General features: G+C 32.6%; 3 protein-coding genes across 6 annotated transcripts; 1 reads left to right on the top strand and 2 right to left on the bottom strand.

Moving 5' to 3' along the window:
• Positions 1-670: 670 nt before the first annotated feature.
• On the top strand, positions 671-6,916 carry LOC115723410 (INCREASED PETAL GROWTH ANISOTROPY 1-like protein 1). Of its 3 annotated transcripts, none has more exons than XM_030652891.2 (8): positions 671-910; positions 3,448-4,073; positions 4,485-4,934; positions 5,027-5,158; positions 5,266-5,447; positions 5,544-5,655; positions 5,744-5,875; positions 6,391-6,916. In XM_030652891.2, exons 2-8 carry the CDS (start codon positions 3,486-3,488, stop codon positions 6,490-6,492), a joined length of 1,698 nt encoding a protein of 565 aa, XP_030508751.2. In that variant the 5' UTR covers positions 671-910; positions 3,448-3,485; the 3' UTR covers positions 6,493-6,916. The 3 variants fall into 3 exon arrangements, with proteins under 3 accessions (XP_030508751.2, XP_030508750.2, XP_030508752.2); XM_030652890.2 differs by lacking the exon at positions 671-910 and adding an exon at positions 3,015-3,333; XM_030652892.2 differs by lacking the exon at positions 671-910 and adding an exon at positions 3,015-3,329.
• Positions 6,917-7,373: 457 nt separating this feature from the next.
• On the bottom strand, positions 7,374-13,471 carry LOC115723406 (uncharacterized). The gene is made up of 24 exons (XM_030652884.2): positions 13,230-13,471; positions 13,081-13,126; positions 12,911-13,005; positions 12,773-12,828; positions 12,217-12,292; positions 12,028-12,094; positions 11,725-11,791; positions 11,491-11,557; positions 11,184-11,267; positions 11,059-11,100; positions 10,777-10,932; positions 10,435-10,512; positions 10,247-10,315; positions 10,086-10,151; positions 9,850-9,978; positions 9,519-9,575; positions 9,327-9,416; positions 9,077-9,142; positions 8,825-8,893; positions 8,581-8,685; positions 8,302-8,427; positions 8,134-8,192; positions 8,003-8,039; positions 7,374-7,838 (listed from the first exon to the last, which is right to left on the bottom strand). The coding sequence occupies exons 1-24, from the start codon at positions 13,359-13,361 to the stop codon at positions 7,638-7,640; spliced, it is 2,040 nt and encodes a 679-aa protein (XP_030508744.2). The 5' UTR covers positions 13,362-13,471; the 3' UTR covers positions 7,374-7,637.
• A 1,042-nt stretch (positions 13,472-14,513) lies between these two features.
• LOC115723428 (guanosine deaminase) lies at positions 14,514-16,810 on the bottom strand. Of its 2 annotated transcripts, none has more exons than XM_030652914.2 (5): positions 16,562-16,810; positions 16,429-16,479; positions 16,145-16,344; positions 15,023-15,127; positions 14,514-14,919 (listed from the first exon to the last, which is right to left on the bottom strand). In XM_030652914.2, exons 1-5 carry the CDS (start codon positions 16,584-16,586, stop codon positions 14,731-14,733), a joined length of 570 nt encoding a protein of 189 aa, XP_030508774.2. In that variant the 5' UTR covers positions 16,587-16,810; the 3' UTR covers positions 14,514-14,730. The 2 variants fall into 2 exon arrangements, with proteins under 2 accessions (XP_030508774.2, XP_030508775.2); XM_030652915.2 differs by having other exon boundaries at positions 16,145-16,329; positions 16,562-16,743.
• Positions 16,811-17,143: the final 333 nt, after the last annotated feature.

Raw genomic sequence — 17,143 nt, forward strand, 5'->3', positions numbered from 1 at the left:
AAGAATAGTTTCAAGGGATCTTAGACTTAAAATCAAATCAAACATACATTGTGCTAAATGGTGATTAGTCTTATATCTCAAACTCAAATCATCCTTGCCAAATGCTATCTTAAACATAAATTATGTAGTAATCACCAAAGTGACAATCAATCCTCATAAGCATAACCCAAAATCATTGACAAAATTCCCATGTAGCTTTTTATAAGAAGGATGCTACAAAAGCAAATTTCATCTCATTTCCCATCAATGCAAGTTTAATTCAACTAAAACAAGAAAAGCATTGATAAAACTAGAGAGAAAAGAAAAAGAAAAAGGACCATGCTTCTTGATACAATGAATTAGAGTAAAGAATACAAAGAATTTTGACAAGTGTTAAACAAGTTTTAAGCATATTTATATATGTTAAAGTAGAGGCTAGAGGGTTGTTGTCTCAAGCTTTAAGCAACATTAATTAAAGATAATGAATATCAACATCCCAATTCTAAACATGTGATATTATATATTAGAAAAAGTCATTAATTATGTCAAATCAAAACCTTATTATCTCACAAAATCACAATCAGAGCAACATAGGACACCTTGTGTGATGTGAATTTGCAACTGACCTACAAAGACACCTAAGATTTTAAGTCTATAATCACAAAAACGTCCATACTAATGAGTTTTCCTTCAAATTGAATCCTTTCTATTCTGAGCTTTCTTTTCTTAATCCTTTTATCAGAGTAGTTGCTTGGTCATTCATATTATAACAAGGCCTTGATTATAAAAACTAAGCTCATACTTTGTTGTTCTGTGATATTTTTACAAAACCCAAGTAACAAAACTCTATTTTTAACCATCAGAATTCAGAATGCCATATCATCAAAGAGGCAAAAAGGAGTGAGCAAATCTTAGTGGCTTGTATATTAAGGTACTACTACTAGTTACTAGTTACTAATTACTTGTTACTGTCCCCTTATCAATACATGTTCCATATAAATATAGAATAAAATCTAGTGTTTTGGAAATCTGTCCTAGTAGTTTCTCTGTTTAATTTCCATGCATGTGAAGCTATTAAAGACATCTGGAAAGTTGTCCATATAGTTTTCATCATCACGGGTCCATAGTCCATAGTCCACTCCATACCATATGATATAGCTTTTTAATGATCTCCTTCTCTTCTCCTCATGACATGAGTCCATTGTTTTTTGTCTTATCTTCCACTCACTTGTGCCATAAATGTTATTCTTGTTAAATATACAATATGGAATTTAATGGAGAGAGAGCCACATGGAGTCATGCCACAACTAGGTGTTAAGTACTACTTTTCATTCTTTGCAGGCTCAATGACACAATACATATATAATCTAGGGTTATTTACAGCAAAAATTCTTTTTATGTTTATTTTTTTTATATAAATTTGAGGTTCCAGTTAAATATTACTGTTATATAGTAATTGAATTATTACTAGATAAACTTCGAGGTTCTATTATAATGTATACACAAGTGTACACAGTAGTCATCTAATCAGTATTTAATGTAATATTTATCTAACACCTTAAATTTATATAAAAAAATAAATATAAAAGAGTTTTACCTAAAAAAATTGTGTATAAAAATTAAATGACAAGAGAGTTTTAACGCTAATTACCCAATACTATACATTGAAAATGGATTTAATGTTTTTTTAATTAAAAATAAAATACATTTTATTATGTACTACTACTTTAATTAAAGTTGAATGTACTCTAAATTAGATTTGATATACTTTGATTTTCAATAATTAACAACTGAACAAAATCTATTCCCAATATGTATGTGCATGTCACTAGAATGTCTTGTACTATTCAAAAGGGCAACAACAAAATAAAAAAGCCACAAAGAAAGGATTTTAAAAGAACTTATTTTGAGTGTATTTAAGGTATTAGTAGTAGTGGGGTGTGATAGTGTCCCCTCTCTAACACTCTCTCTTCTTATACCTTTTGCTTTTTTGCTTCTTTTTATGCATAGCTCATTATCTATTGTATTGTATTTAAAAATGTTTTCTTTAACAATAAGAATCATAGCCAGGTTACTCTTTCTCATCCTAGAGATTTGGAATTTTAACACAAGCCCTCACTGTAAAATCTCTATTATATTACAACATAATAAACAATCCTAAAAAAAATGACCCCATCATGATCAAACTTTGATTTTGACATTGAGGAAGGAATCTAGGGGAATTTGTTGGTCTATCAACACCTTTCTCTGTGTACTATACTATACTATTTGGTTTTCTTTTCCCTTCACACTAAGTCTTTTTCCTATTAGCTGTTTTGTCTTGACTCTTGAGATACGGCAAAGGATATGTCATTTGTCAAATTAATGCATTGAATGAACACATTACACTTATTAACTATTCATGCCATTTGACTTCAAAACATTATCATCACTGATTTTTATCTTTTTATCAGCCACTTTACCAATCACATAATAGATTTGAATATGTCTACTTCATATTATTCATAAAATATGTATGCTATATCTTAAATGGTGAAACCACTACAACAAAGAATGGTCTATAATTGTTGTTTGTTTGTTAATGCTTTTCTTATAGATAATCCATAATTAACAACACCAACAACAACATCTATTATTATTATTATTATTATTATTATTATTATTTAAAAATTCATATAAATAATTGCCTTTGTCATTGGCAAAACTTGAAGGTCCATTAATGTGACATCTAACCAAACATATACACCAATTTGAGCTTAAAAGACATTCACAAATGAATTAAAAACCTTTCCTTTTTTACAATTTTGTTGCTAATAATGATTAAGCTATGCTTAAACAAATCCCCATCTCCATCTCCATGTGAACGCATATATAATAGTTTGTTGTCTTACTGTTAATCATCATTATGCAATCATTATCATGACCATACACATATATACATATATACTGTATATATATATATATATCAAAGGCCCCATCTCCACTTACTAACCCTCTAACCGACCTTAATTATAATGCCAAATGACCATTTTGAAAATACAATGGTGTCATTTTTTAGGGTAGCATTAACTATACCAACAAAACAAAAGCCAAAGTTGAGGTCAATAGATATAAGGTGGGCATACACAATAATCACATTCAACAACAAAAAGGGTATAATTCTCTTAGCTTAGTCTAAAAAACTTTCGTAGTTTCAAAGTCTTAAAAAAATAAAAACTAATCAAGGGAAGAAGAAGGAAACAAGTTTGCGTACTATGTACTTGCCTTGTGGGGGTTGCTTAATCACAATGCTTTTACATTGAGAGAGAAGAACAATTCTATTAGGAGGAGAGTTGCTTTTCTTGTGTTTTGTGAGTAAGAGTCATTCATTCTTTGATTTTGATTCATGTGATAAGAATATATATAGAGATGAGAGCCTAAACCATAGTCAAATAACACATGCATCTTTCTTCATAAATCTTTTCACAGGGCTTTGTTTTTGGTTAAAAATGGAGTCTTTTTAATACATGAAGTTGTTGAGTGACACAACAAGCTCACCCCACATGTCTCAGACTACTACCACCACCACTACCACTACCACAACCCCATCTCGGCTTAGAGCTCCTTCAAAATTTAAGGACTCACCAAAACCTTCAAGAGCAAAATCAGTAACCCCAGATGCAAACGACAACAATTCTAGGCCTAGGAGGCCACTTGTGCTGACTAAGCCTAAATCTGGTGAATTGGGTTTGGGATCTCAAAAGGGTAGGGAGCTTGATGAGTCTAAGTTGGTGGGTCGGCTTGGAAACAGGCCGGTTGTTGAGCAATTCTCTAGGCCACGCCGGTTGAGATCATCTGATGTTGCTAGTTCGAAGAAAACTGAGGATTTTAACAACAACAACAATAACCCAGATGGCAAAAACAAGGATTTGCATGATAAGCTTCAAATGAGTGATGCTTTGATTAGAGATTTGCAGTCTCAAGTTTTGAGCTTGAAGACTGAGTTGGATAAAGCTCATGGCTTTAACTCAGAGCTTCTTTCCCGGAACAAAAAGCTGGCTGAGGAACTTGAGGCTGCTGAAGCAAAAATAGCATCTACTAGCAGTCCTGACCAGGTGAGAATTCCTACTCTTTTTCATAATTATGCAAAATTCAACCTTTTCTCCTTTATTTGACTTTTTAGAAGAAGAAGAAGAAGAAGAAGAAGATAGTGTGTGTAGTTGTTTAGTATTTGAGTTTGATTATCTTAGATATAGTTCTCACTATCCACTAAAGATTCTCAAAATTGTTTAGTGTTTGAGTTTGGACAAGGGAAAACAAGGAACCTTAAATTTGTTTCAAATAGAATAATCTTTTGATTGTCTTCATCATTAAAGATTCTGAAATTTGTTTAGTATGTGAGTTTGGACAAGGGAAAACAAGTTAACTTTATTTTGTTTCAAATAAAATAATCTTTTGACTGTCTTAAATACAATTCTTACTATCTTGCATCACTAAAGATTTTCAAAATTTTATCTTGAATGAAGACCAAATCTGTTGGGAAGTATCAAAGTCCTAATTTCAAAGACATTCAGAAACTCATTGCCAATAAACTACAACGCTCTGTGGGTAAGAAGGAGACAGTTCAGGAAGCTAGCATAGTCAAGAAGCCTTCCTCTCCATTTCCACAACCACCGCCGCCACCACCACCAATTAGTCCAACTCCCAAAGTTGTTGATGTTGCAAGGAAGACTCCATCCTCAATGTCTGTGCTGCCACCTCCTCCACCACCCCCACCTATGCCCTCGGCTAGAACAGCACCCGCCACCAGTCAGAAAGCTCCAGCATTTTTGGAATTCTATCATTCGTTGACAAAGCAAGAGGGGAAGAAGAATTCTCCAGAACTAAGAAAGAGTCCTAATCATAAACAAACAGCTATTAGTGCACATAACAGCATAGTTGGAGAAATCCAAAATCGTTCGTCTCATCTTTTAGCTGTAAGAATTCAGATATTACCAAACATAATAGCATAGTTTCTTTCTGAAAAATCTTAATCTTGAACAGTTTGTAAGCTTACAATTCTTTCCAGATAAAAGCTGACATTGAAACAAAAGGAGAGTTTATCAATGGCTTGATTGCAAAGGTGTTGGATGCCTCGTATTTGGACATAGAAGATGTCTTAAAGTTTGTGGATTGGCTTGATGAACAGCTCTCATCATTGGTATTTTGTTATAGCCCTTAAACCTTTCCACTACAGTTCTTACTGTCTCATTAAAGATTCTCTTTTTCTTATGTATTTTGCCTTTGTTTATTGTGTTGTTTGTGCAGGCTGACGAACGAGCTGTGTTAAAGCATTTCAAATGGCCGGAGAGGAAAGCTGATGCCCTGCGAGAAGCTGCAATCGAATATCGTGAGCTAAAACAGTTAGAAAATGAGATTGCTTCTTACAAAGATGACACTGATATTCCATGTGCTGCTGCCTTAAAGAAGATAACCAGCTTATTAGATAAGTAAGAATTGTGTCAATAAAAAAATCTCTATTTCATTTGAAATATGTTCTGTTCTCTGATCACCAAGTCCTTGTCTTTTTTGTCTTCTTTTCATAGGTCGGAGAAAAGCATTCAACGGCTTATCAAGCTGCGAAATTCAGCAATGCGTTCTTATAAGGAATTCAAAATCCCAACTGATTGGATGCTTGATTCAGGGATTGTGAGTAAGGTATTATATTCTCTTTCAAACTCAATCATCCATTTATACTATGAACTGTAATGTATGGCTTATTAGTTCATTTCATACATTTAAACAGATAAAGCAGGCATCAATGAATCTTGTGAAAACATTTATGAAGAGAGTGACAATGGAGGTGGAATCTGATAAGGAATTGAATCAAGAATCTCTTCTTCTACAGGGTGTAAATTTTGCATACAGAGCTCATCAGGTAAAACCTTAGAGGCAGTTTTTGTTTCTTTCTTGGGGAACTTTTTGGTCTAAATGCTTGTTGTTGTAAGTAGAGAACCGATTTGTGAGCGAGACCACATGTCTTAGACTAGCCTCCCCCCGATATATATTACAAGCCTCACTTAAGGCAGAGGAAAACCATGATAAACAAAACAGGAAGCAAAAATAAAAACGAAAAAAAAAAAACTGTAGAAAAAATTGTGACAGCAGTCACAAAAAACCCAAGATTATTACAACAGCACACACCAATCCCTGCTTAAGTCTAAACAGGAGAGATCCTCGAAATGTTTAGTTCTGAAGATCCAAGTGGCAGTCCAGAATTTGATTCTTTCCCAAACATTCTTCGCAGACCTTTCCAGTGTCATAATTCTGCTATTTCTTTCTGTCCACACTGCCCATAACAGTGTCATAATGGCAGTCCTCTACAATTTAACTTTCCTTTTGTTTCCCATCGGTTTGCTTAGTGTGAGCTTCTCTTTTTGTTTGGCACAACAGTTTGCAGGAGGTCTAGATTCAGAAACATTATGTGCTTTTGAAGAGATAAGAGCACGTTTTCCCGGACACATGAGAGGGTCTCGACAGTTATTGACATCATAGCTTCTGGTGTGGACAGCGGCCAGGCATTTTTTGTTTCGGTTTTTTACATACAGACTCTGACAAAGTGAATGAAAATGGTGTTTGTGATAACAAATATCCAACAAAGGTCTAAGCTTATTAACTCAAAAACTTGATAGGAGCAGGAGGGAGAAGAAGATGGGTGATATTTTGTTGCAGCAAATGTAGTGTTTATATTTGTTAGTATTTGTATACATGAATTTTGTTTTTCTATGATTGAAAAAAAAAATGATGCTTACTAAAACTCTTTTTATTATGGTTTTATTATACTTACAATGTTGTAATAAACAAGAATAGTCTCCTGAGTCTGCTCAAGTTGATTCTGTTCCTTAATCAACAACTAAAAACCCCTAATCTTTATACTTTTAATGTTGCTTATTAATTGGTGTTATGTTGTTTTCATAAACTTTGGTCGTTTCCAATATTTATGAAGGTAATTTGCCTAAGCTAATTGGCTTCTAGAAAAACAGAATGCCATATTACAGTAAATTTATAATTTGAATTATCCTCACTAAGTTAATCAACTTGAATCTAATTTTATTTTTCTGCTGAAATGTTTTGTTACTTGCTAATCACGTAGAAATGGCAAACTGGGCTTTTTCACGGGTTGGGCCCCAATCTGATGGTCGACCTTTGACCCGTACTAACCGGGTTTTTATCCGGGTCTCAGCCCCGCCCCGGTAATTTTAGTTTTTTTTTTTTTTTTGATTTAAGCGTTTATATATTACAACATGTTTTACCTGGGACTCGAACCCAAGATCTCCAACACTCACACACTACAAGTGGTTCGGTAATTTTAGTTTTGGATAATCCAAGTTTTGACTCTTTGTTGATTATCTAGCTAAAGCCACAGTTCAACATAATTGCAAGTTCAAAGCAGACTCTAGACTCGATCATTCAATAGCTTTTATGTGAGTTTTGACCTATTAATGACTAGAACAATTCTAACTTCATTATTACACACTACATGATATGAATCTACTTCAAAATCTCACAATATATTCCAAACTTCTGTACAGCCTTTCTCTCTTTTTATACATTTCCACCTACAAATATTGCTACAATAACAATATTTTTACAAAACTGGTCGTATCCTACTTCGTAATGCAAATGTTCTTGTGTCTGTCTTACTGCCTGTGATATTTGAGCTTCGGCTCACTTTCATGGTCGCTTGTGTTATTGCAACGCTTAATAAAGGAATCAAGTGTATTCTGCTTCGAAGGACTGCTTTTTGGTTGGCTGGACGAGTTGACGGTTTTCTGCTTGGAAGGGCTGCTTTTCGGTTGGTTGGCTGCAACTTTCATGGTATTCTCATGCCCATCAAGCATCTACTCAACACAACAAATCAGTTAAAAGGGAGAATAATAAAGACTATGATCTTGAACAAAGGTTATTGCAATTAGGTAAACAGTGTTTATATCTGAATGCAGTATTATAGTAAGTGCTGAAAGTGTTTAATAATAGTTGAGGGTGGTTAGGGTTGCAATTTTACCTGCCCCAAGTTTTCCAATTTGCTCTGAACAACATCCCTGAGTTGAGAGACAAACAACCAAACTCGCCAAAATTAGAAATCGGGTAATATTGAACGAGCTCAGAATTGAAATAATTGAACAAGAAAGTTACCATATGATGTCATCAACTGTGTCATTTGCTAGCAGATAGTATACATTCACTGAAGACGCCTAGTAACACGAAGAAAGTATATCAAACATGGGAAAGTGTACTCAACTCAAAGAAATCAATCCATTAACTATACCATCCATTTGGTATGATGCTATTCAGCAAATATACCTGGCCGATTCTATGAGCACGATCTTCGGCTTGAATCAGGTCCCCGGGAGTCCAAGACAATTCCGCAAAAACAACTGTGCTTGCGGCTGTTAGAGTTAAACCAACACCCCCAGCTCTAATAGACAGCTGCACAGATATTTTAAATATAAGTATCTGACTAAGAAAAAAGCTCCACAAACTGTAGTACGTCATTTTCTGTATCCAGTATTCCACTTGTAACTTATGTCAATGAGAAAACTTCGAACCTATTTACAAGTTAAATGATGAACAGAGACATACCACAGCTGCCTTCACAGAATCTTTTTCCTGGAAATCTGTAACCAGAGCTTGTCTTGATGCTGCAGGGGTATGGCCGTCAATCCGAATGCAATCAACTTTCTTCTTCTGGAAATTGGAAGTTATCATAAGCTTAACCAATCTCAAAGAAGGTTCAATATTTTTCTTATTTTTTTCAAGGAATTAAAAATAAAACGATAATAATAGTTTTGGGACAAGCTTGTCAATGTAACTTAAGTGGCCTTACAAGAAGAAACTGATGTATGGAATCAATCATTGGCTGATGATGTGCAAATATTAAGAACTTACAGCCTGCCTGCACATTAAAGTTACAAACATACTTCAGAGGATGAGACAATGAAAGTTCTGCATACCCCATGGTTTACTACACAAAAATCAAATTTATTATTCACTACGAAGCTTGCAATGAGAAAATTTCTTCACACTGTTCACAGTGTTGAGCAGTTTGTAAGAATATATCGACGGTGTGGAGATTTACCTCCACCATAGTTGCAAGGTATTCTAGAACTGCTGGGATTTTGGCTTCAGCAGACTCGGTATAAATCTGAAGACCATAATGATGTTAGAAGGGGAAAAAAATTGGGCTAGAATAAATATAGGAGGAAACTTATTTCATGAATGAGAAAACAGTAGCAGAGTGCCGTGAATTTAGTGGGTGCACCTATTGCACTGCAATTTTCATTGACAGATGACATTATGATATCAGCATGATTAGTAGAAAAGATCACCTTGTTAATAAGATTTTTCTCAGAAAACTTCAATGTATCGACCTCTTCTTTTGAATTGCAGGCCTTGATTTTCCTTTTTAATACCTCCAACTAGAAAAAAGAAGATAAAAAAATTTATACTTTCTTTTCTCAATAAGAAAAGAGAACCCTGATATAATTTGAACATCTCCTAAGGATTGATGAGTAAAATACCTCACGAAATAAGGCGTTAACTTGCTTCATGTCCTTTTCAGCTAAATCTAGGAAGACCTGATATTAATTAACACACAAAAGTTCTTAGAGAGCTGAATAGTAGTTTACTTCACACAAAAGAAGAGGAATGTGGTTGGTTAAGTCAATATTTAATGATAATCACGAGGGGGACCACATGCACTTCTCCCACACGAATTACAGGGAGCAATGTTGCAATAGTATGATGCATGACAATACGAACTGCATCTACTTCGTTGACCAACCAAATCTCAAAAGCATCACTTGCCACACCATACATCAACTAGCAGAAACATTGCAGATATACACTAACCTGCTGCCTACGCTTCATAGGTAGCTCAGAAAGAACATCTTTTTTAAGTCTACGAATCATCAAGGTTGCCTTTATCAGATTATGCAATTCTTCATGGTTACTTGCACCTTGATACATTCCAAATACTCCCTGCAACATCCAGTTGAAAAGAAAAATAGTAGCAAAAAATAATTAAGACAGGAAAAGATACAATCAAGATGATATAGCAGGTCTTATAATGATAACATTTTACTTACACCCTTGCAATATCGATTACCATACTCGTGAACATTTTTAAATACATCGGGATATAATGCTTCCAACTGTAAAATTGGCACCAAGTTGTCAAAATAACTAATATAGCTGAAAGATACTTGAGCATTTTCAATGAATTGCTTATCGGGGATTCAAGATATACCTGTTTGAATAGTTCAATTGGTCGAGACAAAGCAGGAGTTCCACTAAGCAATAGTGCATACTGAGCTTTCTGGAATGTCAAGATTAGGATAAGAGTAAAGTTAACAGTTTGCAACATCCGTCGTAGTTTATCAGTTTGTAAACAATATGAAATTAATAAGTAGTGATCAATTATCAAGAAGGAAAGACCTTAATGACTGGAAGAGAAGCAGTTGTCCTCTTTGCCTGTGCATTTTTCAGAAAGTGAGACTCATCTGCAATCACAACCTGAATAAGAAAAAGAAAGATAGCAACTCATCAAATCAGCAAGTTTGGTAATACCAATTGAGCCCTATATTTTTTGTAAGTAACACAATATCCACCCATAATCAAACTAGGCCAAATAACTACCTACTCACTTCATTTGATGTAAAGCTAGTGAAATCTATGTAAATTACCAACATAAATAATAAACATTTTTATTCGTCTTAGATAATTTCTTAATGTGTACATCAGTACTACAAAATTACAAGATAATTTGATCACTCCTACCTTAAACTCTGAGGCCATGAGCAAGTTTTGTAGTTTAGGGACTACATCGTAGGAGATTATATTAAATAGACCGTCCAGATGAATAGTCCCTTTGGTACTTGAGGATACTATTGTGAATCCACTCTTGTTTGATCCAGAACATTGTGACAAAACAACCTGATAACAGACTTTTTTGGGATTGTTAATACAACATAACACAATATATCAAGTTCCTAATACAAAATGACATGAAAATGAAATAAAAGAATAATAATAATAATAGAGGAATGACAGGTTGCCTACAAGTATATCTGATGATGGAATATTCAGCCATTGTTGAATTGTCTGTAGAAAAGGCCGATTAGTATATTCATCTTAGGCAACTATCCCTCACAATTACTGACTGCAAAATTGAGAAAGATACTTACTGAAGCCCAATGCAACCGTAAGGAAGAGGGGGTCAGTATTAGTACAGGCCAAGACTCACGTACGCATGAAGCTACAGCAATAGCCTACAAAAAATACATGAGCAAGTGTGCTGCTTAAATAATGCAATCTATTAGGCTTTCAACTCTTCTTACTCGTCTGATTGCTGTTAAAATTCACAGATTGTGTTTCATGTTATTAACAAATCAATAAAAGGAAATCATTTAGGCTACAATCAGTAAGATATTTCTTCAAACAAGGGATGATAAATCGCAGGTATGGAAAGAGTCTTCATGAAGAATAATTTACCTGTAAAGTCTTTCCTAATCCCATTTCATCTGCAAGGAGAACTCGGCCTCCATGCTGCAATATAAACCTGAAAAGAGCGAGATAAGGAATTAGAAGAAAGAACTTAGGCTTCCATGTTCATATTAAAAAGAAACTAACAAATAAATATTTTAAAAACATATTGAGTTTCTCTTGATGTCACATGTAACAATGGTTTGGATTGAAGAGGAAAGATCTCAGATAACTAGTACATACCTAACACCATCTCTTTGAAATGGCAAGAGCTTTGATTCGATAGAAGTCGGAATCGTGTCATAACGATCTAAAAACAAAGAAAAAAGCTGAAATGGCAGTTTTAAGTAAAAAGAGCTCAAGATACTTCATAGACTTAAAGAGCCTAAAATAAAAGTTTACATAGACAAGTCCATGACCAAGATCTAAAGCAAGTTATAGTTCTTTTATTATGAGCTTGTTATCACCTGACAAGTGGTATTCTATATTGAAACTTAAACACATATTCAATCATCCGCAACAAACTTAGGCAGAAAAAGCATTTACCTCGGAGATCTGGAACAGCAGAAGTGGCAGCAATGGCACGATGTACTAAGGGATCTAAGTTTTCCAACTGTAAGAATTGTAACAGAAGAATAAAGTAGAGAAACTAACTGAGAATAAATTAATAAAATGCCAATTGAAAACAGCCAATTAGGAGCTAAATATTTGTTTGGAAAGGGGGGAAGTTATCACCTCAACATTGACACCAGATAATTCACGCAAACCTTTTTCAGCCAGGGTCAAAGAAGATGGAGGAAAAATCCAAATCCTGCAGAGTGAATAGCATAATATTATGGGAAATTTACACAATACAATTTTTGTTAAAATTTTTACACTTTAACGTTCAAACATACACACATATATATATATATATATATTTTACATTTTTACCGTGTCCTATGAAAACAACACAATCAATAAGAAAACCACAAAAGTAACAAGGAAAACAACATCCACCATCAAAACAACATAAATATAATATACAAAAAACAAAAAACCAATAAGAATACTACAAAAAAATAACAAGAATACACCATAAAAAACATCAAAAGACCGTATTTTCTGTAAATAAAATCTTAAAAACCCTACAAATATTTAAAATTTAGTACAACCGTATTTTTATAATTTTTGTTTTTGTTGTTTTAGGTACTTATGAAATTATCCTTAATATTAGTAACATTTTCGAGTTCAGACACAAGAAATGTTGTACAATATACAAAGTTCAAAGGTGTAGCAACAATGAGAAGACCTTTCTTTAGCAATCCAAGCAGCTTTAGGGATTTTGCGGAGAGCACCCACTACTACCTGAATTGAATTGAGTTGAATTAAACTGAATTGAGTTGAAACTCAAAGGAAAAATTCTGAATCCCTAACAATTACAAAATACCTGATCGTAAGAAAATTTAGCAGCAATATTTCCAGTAGCATGAAGAAAAAATTTGACAGGAAACTTAGGTAGTTCCTTGGCCTTGGCGTGATCATCTTCTTACAGTAAAAGCAATAGAATCACATGAATTGTCCAAAATCTCAACATTTTTATGTATTTGAATATATTACCATTTGAAGGGAATGATGAAGCGGAAGGTGCGGCAGTAGAATGAAGCTGCATTGTGATAATCAATTAGTGAAAGATAAAACAAAATCGTCAAAAAGATGAAAGAAAGAAAGAAAGAAAGAACAAAGATTAAGGAGGGTGAGAGAGTGACCTTGTTAATGGTGTTGGAAGTAGAAAGAGATACGGAAGCAGAACGTTGCTGAGCTAGCTTTTGAAAAGCTTCTCTTTCGATAGAATCCAATTGTTCAGCGCTGAGCTCCAAGTCCCAGTCATCGTCATCCATTTCCGTTCTTCACCACAACCAAAACCAGAAGCAGAACAAAGAGAGAGTAAACTCAATTTGTATTTCAAATCAATTCCACTCTCTCTCGGGTTTTATTCCCTCCTTTCACTCAGTCCGGGCCGGGGCCCGACCCAAACATAATGGGCTTTGTGTTATGGGCCGAAGTGCAACCAAGCTATGGATAAGTTGAGAACTACCTCTTTTTTATAGGAAATTTATATGGTATACTAACTTTTGTCATTTTTTTACAAAAATACTGTCAGACACAATTTTTTACTTCTTTACTGTATTTTTTTATAAATTTCATACTGCAGTATACTGTGTTAAGTTTCAATAGTGTTCTACTGGTGTTTTTTAGTTGTTCTACTGTTATTTTGAGTTGTTCTGCTTTGTGTTTCACTGGTGTTTTATAAAAACACAATATTTTTAAAAAAAAATCCGTGTAATAATATTTTTGTAAAAATTCACTCAAATTTTACCTTTTTATATCTACTAATTAAAAATACTCACATACTATATTTTATTAAAATATACCTACTTTTGTGAGTAAGTAGTTTAATATATTATCATTCTCTACTTAAGTCTAGCATATAATTTATATTAACCTAAAGGGTTTAATGAGAACATCATCTATAAAAATAGGTATATTTTGAAGAATATAAAAATAAAAGTAAAAATTAAAACAAATAAAGTAAAGTGGGTATACAATGTAATTTCCTTATTTTTTTCATGTATAATTAATTAGGATAAATATTATTTTGAACCTTATTTTGTAGAAGTTACTAATCAGATGCTTTTATCAATAATAAATCAGACTCTATATTTTCTAAAAATAGTACATAATATATCTTGAATTCAATTTTTGTCAACTTTTTTTTAATATAACCAACCTAAGTAACTTTTTAGCATGAATGAATCCAAAAATATATATAATCATTCTAATCATAACACATCCCGGACAAATTATTATTAAGTTTTAATTTGACGAAAATTGAACTCTAAGGTACTATTTTGTATCATTTTAAAAAATACAAACTCCAAATTATTATTTAACAAAATAGATAATCCAATCAGTAAATTTTGTAAAACACGTGATCAAAAATAGTATTTAACCAATTCCTTAATGACAATTAAGATTACTCAAACTGGTTATTGTGATGATGAAAGCTTTTGATGTTCCCTTCATTACTACAAATGCAGAAATTTTGAAAAATGTCATATGGCAAGCATTGTGTAGATTACATATTATTAAATGATAGAATCACACAATGCAAAGCCTTAGACAAAACATTTCAAACTTATTGAAAACAAAAAACAGACTGTACAAACAAACAAACAAACATCTTACACAAACTCCTTAATTAATTAGTTAATAGATTTGGAAATGAGCCTTAGTATTCTCAAAGACTTGTTCAGCAATAATGGCTGCATTGCCATCTGCCTTTTTAATATCCAAGTGAGCCTTTTGATAGAACCCAGTTCCTCTCAATGCATCTGCTATGAAATCATCAAACCCAATAGCAATTGCAGCTTCAGCCTTAGCTCCATAAACCAGCCTCTGTTTTGGTCATCATATATATACATAGTGATTAACAATAATAATAATAATAATAATAATTAAAAGAGTTTATTAATTGTATTAATTAAAATTGAAAATTAACCTTAAGTCTTGAAAGGTGGATGGCACCAAAGCACATGGGGCAAGGCTCACATGATGCATAGATTTCACAATCAGATAGCTCAATCCTCTTCAGTTTCTTACATGCCTACCACAACCATACCACAACAACAACAACAAAAAAAAAAAAAAAAAAAAAAAAAAAAAATCATTATCAAAATTTCTTCAAGTCAACTCTAAAATAAATCATATAATGATTGAGAAAAGATATAATAATTGTGGAATTTTTCATTAAAAAGAATCTTATTGTCTAACCTAATGGTATGCAAAATCAAATTATAAGCAACTAATTTGTGACCCCACATAAAAAAAATATATATATATATATAATATGCTTCTGCTCCAAAAATTTAAACAAGGAAAGATATATTAATTAAAAATGTTTAAATAGTATTCTATAAATTTGAAGAATTATTAAAAAAAATGTATTTTACAAAATAAAAAAATGTGTGATAGACTTGGTTTACAGAGTAACTACTCTACAATTTATAAGTATAAATTTTAATTTATTTTTACGTTCAAATAATTATTATACGAAGATTTTATTTAATGAAAAGTACTTAAAAGTATTTGAATATCATTAAAAAAAAATTATAAATAATTTAAAATCATGTACATTACTTTAATTTCAAAAATAAGTACTTCTCAAAAGTACTATTGCAAAAAGCTATAAATTCTAACTTCTCTCTTAAAAAAAAGACTTATTTTAATTCTAAAAACTAAAAAAGAGTTTGTAAAAGATAATTTAAAAAGATCGTTATGAACCAATTAAAACCCAATTTAAAACAATCATTGCTCATTCTCTAAACAAGAACTAGCAACCTTATAAGTTATAAGTCTACAAAAATTGATGAAAGTAGTAAATTTTAACACTATTTATTACATTATAGAAAAGAAAAGTGATGGAGAATTGTGGTAGGAGAAATGCTAAAAGGTACTAGTGGTGTCTAACACTTTTCTATGTTATTATTGATCAACTAAATATCAAGTCTCATATAATTTAATGTAATAACTTTTAGATAGTTAATCGTAAAGTAACATGTTTAGAAGTGCTAGGCACTAGTGGTGCCCAATAACAATACTCTTGTGGTAGTGTAAGACTAACCTCTCTAATGGCAGTAACCTCAGCATGAGCAGTAGGATCAGTGCATCTCAAAACCATGTTATGACAACTTACAACAACTTCATCATTGCATACAATAACAGCTCCAAAAGGCCCTCCATCTCCACTTTCAACTCCTTTATAAGCCTCCTCTACAGCCCTACTCAAGAATTTCTGGTCTCTATCTTCTAATAAACCACCACCTAATTAATAACCCAACTCAACTCAATAACCAATCAAACATATATGACATTAATGTAAATAATTAATATTATAATTATTACTACCTTCTTGGTGAATAGCAAAGGCAGAAACAGCTCCACACTTGGTCTCCAACACTAACACATTTCATCACACAAGAGAAAATAGTTTAACAACAATAACACTTAAAAAGAAAAAACAGAGAAGGGTTGGAGTTACCATTAGGTACTTCTCTAAAGCCCATATCCACAAAAGCAAGAAATAATACTAGGTAGAGAGAATTAAGGTTAATGTTTCTTTTTTGGTTTGGTATGAAATGAAAAGTGAAAGTAATATTTATATATATAGAGAAGAGAGTTTGAGAATGTGAAAATTGTGAAAGGAGTGCATGTGAGGTGTTTCTTCACTACCTCTTTTATTTGACTACATACACATTTTTTTTTAAATAATAAATTATTGTTTATTCTTGTCATAGATGAAAGGAGGCTGAGTCATGAATTTATCCAAAAAATAAGGAAAGTGATTCATTTATATCCAAAACCTTCATCAACACATATTCCCAAAATGCATATAAATATATTAAAATAATTAAAATTGGATGAGCACCACAAATAATAATACTTTTTAATTTGGATTTATCATACAATGCACCAAAGGTCCAAAACTCGTTCCAAACCCAAAAATGTAAAAAACATGTTTTTGTCATTCCAGCCACTAATTGGGAAGGATAATGAGTGCCGGTTAAAAATTAGGAATAATTTACTTTTCTAATATTTAACTTTAATTAACACATATGTTTCA

Source organism: Cannabis sativa, chromosome 9, assembly GCF_029168945.1.
Source record: "Cannabis sativa cultivar Pink pepper isolate KNU-18-1 chromosome 9, ASM2916894v1, whole genome shotgun sequence".
Classification (NCBI taxonomy): domain Eukaryota; kingdom Viridiplantae; phylum Streptophyta; class Magnoliopsida; order Rosales; family Cannabaceae; genus Cannabis; species Cannabis sativa.